The 11644-nt window shown below is 40.8% G+C and overlaps 1 protein-coding gene across 3 annotated transcripts in view; it reads right to left on the reverse strand.

The window, feature by feature from the left end:
• LOC139953169 (paired box protein Pax-5-like) overlaps positions 1-11376 on the reverse strand; it is a 60038-nt gene extending 48662 nt beyond the window's left edge. Inside the window, exon 1 of one of the 3 annotated variants that reach the window (XM_071952599.1) lies at positions 11254-11376. In XM_071952599.1, the coding sequence (XP_071808700.1) occupies positions 11254-11362 (109 nt within the window). In that variant the 5' untranslated portion in view covers positions 11363-11376. The remainder of the gene's footprint in view (positions 1-11253) is intronic. The other 2 variants (XM_071952597.1, XM_071952601.1) reach the window with 2 other exon arrangements.
• Between the last annotated feature and the right edge of the window lie 268 nt (positions 11377-11644).

An 11644-nucleotide genomic window follows, 5' to 3' on the forward strand; every position in this document is an offset into this window, starting at 1 on the left:
CACGGTTTTATATTGGTCTGTGGTGTTTCATCTTTGTATAAACATTGTCAAGTTTTTTACATCCCATATTTTCAAGATGCGGGGTATACAATTTGCACAAAATTGTCATCACTTTCTTAATATTATTCAACTTGCAAAAGTAATGAGGCGTAACTTCCGCGTGTTCATTATCCAAGTCTTGACTCAGAGGGAATACGAAACACATAAATAATTGCAGTGCGGCCATTTTGTTTTAGGCGTCGTATCCCCATTCAAATATACGTGACGACAGCGAGGCTGGAAGTGGACTATGTAGTCTGGTGCTTCCTTTGATATGGTAAGACGGGTAGTATTACTATATTGGACACAGGGCACACGACAGATATTTTCCTTCTTCATATTATACAGCCTGTGAAACCAATCCATGTTAACAACAAAATTAGGCGTCATAGCTTGTCTTTTCGAAACCGCGGCTTGGGCTTGACTTTAGGCTCCGTCTGCCTGATTGAAGCCCCGTAAGGAAGGCACACATCTTCAAAACAACTGACGGAGCCTTAGTGCACAAACCTTAGTTTCAAAAGGGTCATAAGATGGCAGTAGGAATGTTTGAGGTACAATGTACTTCGTAACTAAGGGAAGTGAAGATCTTGTCCATATATGGAATGTCAGTTTCAGTAATAAGGCCAAGAAACGTAGAATAAGAAATCTTATTGAATAATAACATTTTCCAGATAAAGTGAGAATAATTCGTTCTCTTTGCTGCAAAAAAATTCCAAAAATATGATTTTTATCAGGATGGTATTTTTTGTTTCGTTTTTAGATGCATGGGTACAGTATTCTCTCCCCTGCCGTTAATGGTTGTGCACGTTGAAATTCTCTATGCATCAGTAAACGTTAAGCACCCACGGAGGCAGAAAATGTCCTGCACGCTGTACTCAGCGAGCGCGAAATGCTGTGCGATGGGGCGGGCTGGCGGAATTGCCGCCTCGGACGCGTCGTACCTGAAAAGGTGAGGGTGGTCCACCGGGACCATGGACGGACCGGGGGAAACATGTCCATGTTAAACTTGTAACACGACACGCAACCACTTGTTGGGGGTTAAGGTTGAGGAATTGTTGCTGGGGGTGCTGAGAATTTAAGAGTTGTTTTTCTTTCAACTCTGACCGGAGTTATCCTTAGAGTAAAAACTATTCCCGTTAATGTTTTGTTCGGCAATGTTTAGGTAGAAGCAAGTTCAGATGAGCGACTAGGCTAAACCCTCTTGACCAGAAACTGTGACGTAGCTCTCGAATTGACCATAGTCGAACATGCTCAAGTGCATGGTTCATATAGTCAATTTCCATGTGCTGTATGGTTTCTGGTTAGCTTTATAGTTGGTCTAGTCAAGTCTAGTCGCAACCCGAACTTGCTCTCGGTTCATGCAATTGGTCAGTGGTAGTTTCCTTACTATACTTCTTGACCAATGATGGACCCTCTTACAAACAAAATCTTGTGGGGTGTTTTTGATTGGATGGTTATAGGGTGGTCAAAGTCTGGCTCCCTGCCTGCTTGCTATTAAACAACAAAAGAGTCAACGAGGCGTGACAACAGAGGGCGGTTTTGAAAATACCTCCGTTTCCGATTGGAGCGATTTCGCACGGACCGAGCATTGCCATTCAACTTACAAGCGACTTTGTTGAATATTGGTATACAAATGCAGGGGAAATGGTAGAAACAAAGCTAAATTCAGGGGAATACTACATCCACCGCCAGAATCAGTAGTCTGCAATTGGGACCAGACTGCGAATCGTATAAAAATTGTGAATTTCTTCGACGAATTCAGAATTCGTATAATGGGTGTCGTGAAAGAGTCTGGTGCCCTTGCTTAAAATGAGGCAGTGTTCGAATCGGCGGCTACAGCTATACGGCTACGAGTGTTGCTACGGGTGTTGCTAAGAACGTCTTATACTTAATGCATGGTGATCCAACCTTAGCCGTAAAGCCGTAGCTGTATAGCCGTAGCCGCTATTTTGACTCCGCCTGAGCGCACGGCCAAACCATCGATGCACGCGGCTGCCATTTTGTTGCGACCCTAATGACCTGTTGACAAATGTACTCATTTCTCATTTTGAACTGCAGTCTCAGTCTGCTCTTTGTTTGAACTGTTCTGTCATTATTTCAAGATGGATGATTTTGGAGGGAAATGTGATACAACCATTGTTGATTTACAATATCCTAATTGACGAAATCACTTTTAAAAGCAAAGACAATTAAATTTAACAAATAAACCTAATATAAACTATCTCCTAATAATGCGAATAACAAATCATACAACTAAAATTTTCCTCCGCATGTATAATATTACAAATCAACACACGATTTTAAATGGGTCATAACTCACAGAATTATTATACAATTTTTCTATAACGAGATGAGTATCAGGATAAATATTTGGATGTCAAAGTAGAATTTGATGATGGTGTAACGTATAAATTGGATATCGGATACTGATGCCTTCTTCTTGTGAGCGAAGGTTGGATGACTGCTGGACAAATGAGAAAAACAGCGGGGATCGAGGAAAGGAGAAGAAGAAAAAAACTTGTCCCCTCCGCAACGATGTGTTAGTCAGCTACAGCGCCTCGGAGTTGATGATGGCCGTGTCCCTCTCTTGCAGTGAGCAAGAAATACCGCAGTTTTCTCTTCTCCTACCCCAAGGGAAATCAAAAAGGGCCTGTCAGAGGACAGAATTATCTCGCTAATTCGTTGTTCATTAGTCCCGCGCGTCGAGCTTGGTTTGCGTATCCCATCACCGGGGCAGAGCACCGTGACGAACCCGGGGCCTAGAGCCAACGATTCAAGGGTCATAAATAACAAGAATCACTTCACAGAGAAATGAAAGAAGAAGAGAGGCAATGCTGCCTCGACGTGTCATATAGATATCGTGTTGATAAACATTTCACCTCCATAGCTTTTCCTCTTTTCTTTTTTTGCCGCGCTGGTCTACATCAAGTGAGAGAGAGAGGGGGGGGGGGTACTTCTCGACTCTCGGTCAATTTTTTGTCACCTCGATGGCGAGTCATTATTTCCCGAGTGGGAATGAGAACACAACTGCCGTTAATAGTACACACAGTGACACTATGTAAGTTTTAAGTGAGGAGTAACTATTTCACCAGAAGAAGTCGGTTATTATACAGCATTTCTACAGCGCCGTTCAATCTAGATATGTCTAAGTTGTTATTTCTTCTTCGTATTCTTTCAGAACGACACGTATAATAAATACTAGACTAGCCCCATGCTTACCCCTTATATTATGCTTTTTCTTCTTCAGGCGGTTACATTAAAGGGCTTTGTTACCTTTTGTAGACCTGTGAATGAAGATGTTGTATAATTTTCATGTAGAAGTTTCAGTGTCATTAGTTGTCAAGTTTTTGAGAACAAAAGTGAAAAGCACAGAGCAATATTTTCAGGAGAATCGTGTGAATCCGTTGTACATTCTAAAAACATGCTAAAATAAATAATACGTTTGAAGACGTTAAAAAAAAACAAGCAATAATAATCGGCTTAATTTATGAAAGTATAGATCCTAAATAAAAGAACAAGTTTGCTGGTAACCATTTCCTGTTTAAGACAAATTGTTCATGTGCTAAGCGAAATTTTATGCGGACAGAGGACGATTTCACAAAGAGTTGGGACTAGTCTTATCAAGAGTTAGGACGAGTTACTCGTCCTAACTTAGGACTACCCATACATTTTGTATATCCACTAGGGACTAGTCCTAAGTTAGGACTAGTCCTAAGTTAGGACTAGTCCTAAGTTAGGACTAGTCCTAACTCATTGTGAAATCGACCCCCTGGGTTACAAAAGTGGCTAAATTCATGAGAAATATAAATTCTAAACGCTGAAGAAATGGGTTTTAATTAATTTTCCAGTTGTCTTGCGTTGGTGCTATATTATTTAAGTGATATGTCAGACATCAGTCTATATCTTTTGTTCGAGTATACCATAGAGCAAGGAACAGATACCAACCACTAAAGCCATTTCCAGAAACATCTAGGAGTTGTTGAGTGAGTGTTTGGCTGGCGTTAATGGTTACAGCTGATGCTGTTTTCATTATGTCGCAATGAGGTGATAATGAGAGGTAAAGGTCCTCCAGTGGTAGACGGATCCCTTCTCTCTCATACAATAATATGCCATTAATAATTATAGCTCGCTAATTCACTCTTTTGTCTCAGACCATGTGGCAGGCACATCTCAAATCCAACTGTCTCTGAAAATCTGCACCAAAAAAAAAAACCTACGAGACATTTGATCCTCTGCTATACGGATTATTATAACGGGCTTCTCTTTACTACGAAGACCGTCTTGTTTTTTGCCCGCGTTTATCGGCCGGCCCATCGCTGCGGGCAACCCCGTTCCCTCTGAGTCGATGATGAGGGTCCATAAAAAAAACTCTCGGTGTGTCAGCGTTATGGTCGCTCGGCCTTGTCCAAGGTAAAAGTATAAACTAAAAAAAAAAAAACATCACGGCCTGGTCTCGCTTGACGTCTGTTTTTCCACCGGGGGGTTTTACAGAAGAGTTGTCTCTCCACGAGTAGGATGGAGTAGGATGGATCACATACTTTTTTTTATTATATTTTCTGACTCTCTCTCTCTCTATAACCCAGCGATCCCACCCCCTGTCGGAAATGCAATAAATTTTCACTGGCTAACCAGCGGGGTCCGACCCCGACGCAATATCAGTTTCCACCTCGAAATGAAGACGAGAGCGTATGAAGAAACACCGGGTTGTCACCGAGGATGTGATATTTAAGCGCTTCAAAATTAGTGGGGATTTGCCGAGCGAAGGACATTGCAATAAAATAAATTCGGTCGTTTTTTTGTGTCTGCGTGCAGTCGGTTTTTTTTTCTTCTTCTCTCTCGTGCGGGATGTGGTGACATATGCACTGGTGTGTGGGTAATTCTGTTATTAGCGACCAACTGTTCTTATATATCTCGGTGAAACTACACGAATTATTCGTGTATGGGCGATTTTCTACCAATTATTTACTACTAATTTGATTTGAAGACAGAGAGTGCCTAAGAACCGTGTCTTAACGTGGGTAGTAAACAATGATAAATTAATATATAAAAACACTGATTTTGTCTCTGATTGGAAATTAAGTTTTTATTTTGCTTTATTTGTTACTTTGTTACACAACACCAATAAAAAAAATATGTGGCAGAAGTTTTTAAAAAACGAAATCGTTTTTCTCTTGGTTTTTGAAGTGTTGTAAATAAACGTTTCACATAATTGCCTTTCGAAGAACAGGATCCAACTTCAAAAAGCTTCTAAAGGACAAATGCGCTTATACAAATGTGCTTAGCACTAAACGATGCTGAGTAGCCTACCAGAAACTCAAAGGTTATGGAAAATCAGCAAAAGTACAAATTCATGTGTACTTTTTTGACCGATTTTCCACAAATCACAGTTTCTGCTGAACTGATGTTGTGTCTATACAAAATCAGACACGAACCCAACTTAAAACTGCTAAGCAGAAAACGTCGCCATGTAAATCTTGCTTAGAAAAACGACTAGCACCAGTTGCAACGATACATAGGGCAGTTTTACTGGTAATGTATTTTTACTTAGCAAGAATTCTCTCTGCAAACTTCCTTCGCTAATATGCAAAATGAACATCTTATAAGCTCTCAAGGCTTCTGCACATTTTGTTCTGTTTTTACCGTCAACAAACACACGTGCATATACAATGTACATTTCATGTCATGGTCCCAAAACACCGCAGGCACTAATTGAAACATCAACCAGAGGCCATGCGTCCCCCTACTTTGAAAGTAACATACATTCCACCTATTGATTTATCAACAGCCCCAAAGTGGAATTTAATGTGCCGTTCATTTTGTTCGTATGACGACCCCGTTGTTTCTTTCTCTTCTTCTTCTTTAACCCATTATTTTCTCGTTCGTATTTCGAGCACTGACCTATCGAGAAATCCATATTCAAGATGTATGTTCATCTACCTATCTATATAATGTGAATGGTTTGACAGATTTTCAGATCAGAACACTGAATCCGGAGTTGCGTTTCTCTGGTGTGCTGAGTCCCCTCTCACTCTTCAGGTTTTAAGTACTTATCCAGGCACTATTTCCTCTCACTGATGGGCCATAAATTAAACCGGCCACCGCAGTGCGCGGGTAAACAAGGTCTAGGAAGAGGAGAAAAAAAATAATAAACCTGACTTTTGGGGGAACCCCAGCAGCGCGGCGCGTGTTATAGTTTCGTGGGCACGATGCCCGTGTCTGCTCGGCACGCGGCCCGCTGCCGGGGCCCGCCGAGGCCCGTACGTACAGCCGCAGATCACCCCGGGCAGTTTTACTGGCGGGTAATGATGCCTTAATTGCACGATAATCGCCAGTCACTTTACTCCCATCCCGTTTGAATCATAGTTTATGGAAGATTATTTGTGGGGATGTTACTGCAAGGGTTTGGTTGGGGATTTGAGAGGGGGGGGGTTGTATGTCCACCATCGTCGCTACCCCCGACCCCCCCCCCCCCCCCTTGGCAGGCCTGCTTGAGAGATACAAAAGTCAAAAGTTTCAAGTTCAATCTAATCATGTTTTGATCGCATTCAAATAAACAATAACAATTATTACTATTGATTTGTATCAATAGAAGATGAGCCAGACTAATGTCACTCAAACCTCGGTTTTGTTACGTTCGTTTTGAACAGAAGAAAAACAAGATGGCTATATACCATGGTCTAGCAACCCGACTCTACATAGCTCACGAAGTACTTTGTTAACATGATACAACCATTTCTGTACTTGAAATCCAAACCCACTGATAGGCCTTTCGAGAACTCTAAGCAATGCTACAAACAAAATGATAACATTCAAAACTTACAGCAAAAACTTAAAACAGTGTACAGATTTCACAAATGGTTTCCCAGTGCTTTATAGCTCTCGCCCGTATAATTCGGTGGATATAAGTACACGTGGACTTAAATTGTCAAAAGTCAACTCCATATTACCATAATGTTTTAAATATGGTACATGTGGAGTTGAAATGGCAACCCCGTCATGCCAAAATGATAGAACACCAGGCACAGAACTTGACTCTTACGAACGGAAACTGGGGCAACCCTCCACCGACCGACGGTGGCCAGACGTGCCGTCTCAAAGTGGAAAAAGACCCGCCAGATGTTGGTTGAGAAGGTGCGCGGCGCGGCCCGTCCACAAACCCCCCCAACCAACCAACAACACAGGCGCGCTGCTGTTAGTAATTCACCGACCAGAAGTCAAAAACATCCGCACAAAAAAAAAAAAAAACAGGAAAAATCAACGATCATTCAGGCGAGAGTTCTCCCTCTCTCTCTCTCCCCCACTAATGTACCGCCACAGTTTACGTTTAACTGCCTAATTCTATCCCCCCTGATATTATTTTCCCGACTTGTATATTCGGCATCCGATTCTCTTTAATGACGAAAAGAAAATGTTCTAAAATCAAACAGTGCCGACTTGGCCCGGCTTTCCATTAAGGACGAGGGCGGGCAGAGCGTTGTTTTGATGCACTCATCACATCGAGCATGCATCAAAAAGTAGTTTCTTTCGAATCATCTTTTTTTAAATAACCGTCGCTTTTATTGCGGGTTTCATCCAGCGTAAGAAATTCTATTAACCCATTTCCCGCTTCGCTTACACCACAGGCAGATGTGAACATTGTTTTGAGAGCAACATTTTGAGATGGGGTCTAACATTATTTCCCCCCAAAAGTACACTCATTTAATCTCTATAATAAGCCGTTTGGAGATATGGTGGACACAACACTATTATGACATTACCCACCGAAATAATGTTTGTTGAGTTCTGAACAAGCCGTACATGTTCTATGTGTTTGTTTTCTCTTTCTATCAATAGTCTTCCACTGTACGATTTTAAAAGTTGCACATTCTTTGCCAGATATATGAGAGGACTAATTTGAACCTGATCTCGTAATAGCTTCTTAAAAAATATGCAACCTCTGACCAGGGCCTAATTTCATAGGACCCGTGACTTAAAAGCACCGGGGGTGGATTTCACAAAGAGTTAGGACTAGTCTTATCTCGACTTAGGACCAGTTACTCGTCCTAACTTAGGACTATCCATGCAATTTGTATATCTCCTAGGACAAGTCCTAAGTTAGGACTAGTCCTACTCTTTGAGAAATCGACCCCTGGACACTAGTTGTAATTACTCAAAATAATTGTTAGCATAACAACTTACTTGGCAACAAGCAAAACATTGTGAGAAACGGCCTCCTCTGCAATAATGTAGTTTTGGAGAAAGAAATAATTTCTCAGTAAAATATTTGATTTGCATAAGAGACCTCGTGGCATCAATATCAAGGCGACCAATGAGTCCGAATTTTCACAGGTTTGTTAATTTGTGCATGATTGTTGAGATACACCAAGTGAGAAAAATGGTCTTTGACAATTACCAAAGGTGCCCGGTGTCTTTAATGTCACAACCGAAACACAAAGCAACTACGGTGACGTATCTATGCTCAAGGAAACAAGTGTCTTGACCAGGAGTCGAACCCACACTCTGTTGATCAGAAACACTGGAGCAGCTTGAATTCGGTGCTCTTAATCGCTCGGACACGACGCGAATTATAGAGGCACACACATCGCAACTGTTCATAATGTTCAATGAGGAATTGCATGCTTGTCCACTGATTTTTTGAGTTTTAACAGTTAATTTCACCATTTGTTTAAGAAAATAAACAAATAAATAATTATATCATATTTATACCGCGCATATCTGTCAATAAAGGCACCAAAGGCGCACAAATAGGAAATTAATGGAACATTTACCAGAAAACTTAAAACTGAATTAGAAAAAACTTTTGAAGAAATAATGTCTTTAATTTGAAGCACTGAAGGGATGTAGATGTATAAATATCTTTAGGGAGAGTGTTCCAAACTTATGGTACAGCCACAATAAAGGGTCGAACACTGAAAGGTCCCAGCACAACATAAAACACCCCTGTAGGGTAGCAATGCGTTTTGTAAGGAAACAAAAACAACAAACATGATTTTGTTTCCTCAAGAAATATTAATTTAACAAAATTAATAATAAGTGGCAGACAGAGACAATGAGTGTCACAGATTGTGAATTCATCATCACCGAGCTGTAGCTGGGACTATCCATGGGGGATTGACGCCCGAGCGGACGGCATTAAACTACTCCCGGGCAGATGGGTCCGGGTCGGAGAGAAAAACCCAACTTGATCTTCGTACAACTTCAAAGAAAAGCTGGGCAGACACATTGGAGTGAAATGAAGGAAGGGGGAATATCAGAAAACCGGTCTCTCTTTCTCTCCCTCTGACGGGGAGGAAAGACCCAGGGGCTGTATATAAATGCAAGGCGTTTGGAACACGCACTAAACCACGATAATGAGTCTGGCCTGACAGAGCAGGTTCCTCCAGGCGGGGTTTCTGGGCCAAGCACCCCGTGCAAAATGCTCGATGAGACACGGATAAAATCAGGTAGTCCCGTGTGTTGGTCACACACTGATTATGCAGCTGTTTCTGTTGGTATAGGAGGACGATAGGGGAGTGCTTAGAGTAAGTATAACACACCTTGACCGAAGGCACCTCCAATCTTGAGAACGCTCTTCATAACCAACCATAACTTTGTTTTTAAAGAGTTTGGAGTACTTTTTTGTACGACCCAAAACGCAAACGTCCACATATTTACATTAAACTGTTACGGTTTGAGGATAATGATGATAGAAAGCTTCCCTCGAAATACTACTTGCTGAGGTGCTGTAGTTTGTTGAGAAATGAGAAAAACAGTTTCACGAAAATAGTTTTGTCTCGGTGGCACGAACAATATATCAACGGATTTACGCGACTCTCATGAAAATATTGCTACGTGATTTTCACCTTTTTTTCTCAAAAACTTGACGACTAATGAAGCTCAAACATTTCCATGTAAATTGTTTTACACACATCTTCATTCACATTGAGTAGAGATTCATGTCATGGCCAAAAACTTGATGTACAAAAGGTATCAAAACCCTTAATGGGTATTCCGTGCATCTTATAAACGTCAGCCTCTTTCACGAATTCTCAACTAAACTGACTTGTGCACAAGAAGATCGACACAACAATACAAACTTCTATTTGGACGTGGTGTATCAATCATTCGAGTCTAAGCATTTCTGATAAAATTGCAAACTTTGGCCCGAATTTCAAATGTAATGGTTCGAAAAGTATTACTATTTTTTGTACTTGCTTTGAAATAGCAGAATTTCAAAAATAATCTCGATATAAAAAGCTCGACAGAGGGCGTTGTTTTGCGCCACAGTGGATGGTGCCTTAAAATGCACTGCAGCCGATTTCAGGAAAAACTAGGATTAACTCGAGTTAAAGGCAGTGGACACTGTTGGTTATTACTCAAAATAATTATTAGCATAAAACCTTTCTTGGTGACAAGTAATGGGGAGAGGTTGGTGGTATAAAACATTGTGAGAAACAGCTCCCTCTGAAGTGCCATAGTTTGGAGAAAGAAGTAAATTTCCACGAATTTGATTTCGAGACCTCAAGTTTAGAACTTGAGGTCTCGAAATCAACCATCTAAACGCACACAACTTCATGAGACAAGGGTGTTTTCTTCTTTCATTATTATCTCGCAACTTTGATGACCGATTGAGCTCAAATTTTCACAGGTTTGTTATTTTATGCATATGTTGAGATACACTAACTGTGAAGGCTAGTCTTTGACAATACAAATGGTGTCCACTGCCTTTAAGACGAGTATAAACCTGTGGTAACTTAGGATGGGTTCAATGCGTCCTACGTATTTGGATACGGAACTGACCCCGTCTTAAGTCCTAAGATTAATCCTAAGTTAGGAAGAGTTTGGTGAAATCGACGGCTGGACACATTTGTCAAATAACCAGTGTTCTCACTTGGTACCCATAATCATAGAATAACAAATCTGTTAAAACTCAATTTTGCCCAAAATCTGTGTGCTTTCAGATGCCGAATATTCCGAATAAAAGACCACAGCTAAAGTCTTTTAATATTTGAGAGAGAATTTACCTCCTGTACTACGTTACTTCAGAGGTGGCCGTTTCTTACAATGTTTTGTAATATCAACAGCTCTCCATTGCTCGTTAGCAAGTAAATAATTTATGCTAACAATAATTTTGAGTTGTTAACAATAGCATCCAGTGCCCTCTACTCGGCGAACAACTGAAAAAACGGCACCTTTCTTATGCATTTTCTTGGATTTATTGTTTTTGTACTTTACCTCTGCGTCGCCTGTCTGTCATGCTGACATGGCGATGGTAGAACGATTGCGGATAGTCCATCATTGTGTCCTGAAATGTGATCCCACCTCTGCCACCACTTTTAAGCATTATTTTTGTTGAAGCACAGAAGATTTCGAATTTCTTCGTTTTACAAAAGAGTCGGGTTTCCAGTAAAAGGTGAAAGTATAGGTCCAGACTTGTCCTTACTAATGACTTTTCTTAAGCGATTACTATGTGTGTTTACTCTATAAACACAAGCATGACATTACTCATGCGTGCGTCAACACACACAAAATGAACCTTTTCAGGTGTTTCGGTTTTTTTTTTTTCAATTAATAAACTTTGTATCTTGTATGATGTCATTATTTGCATTATTAGAATGCCTTTTGG

Source organism: Asterias amurensis, chromosome 21 (genome assembly GCF_032118995.1).
Source record: "Asterias amurensis chromosome 21, ASM3211899v1".
Lineage (NCBI taxonomy): Eukaryota > Metazoa > Echinodermata > Asteroidea > Forcipulatida > Asteriidae > Asterias > Asterias amurensis.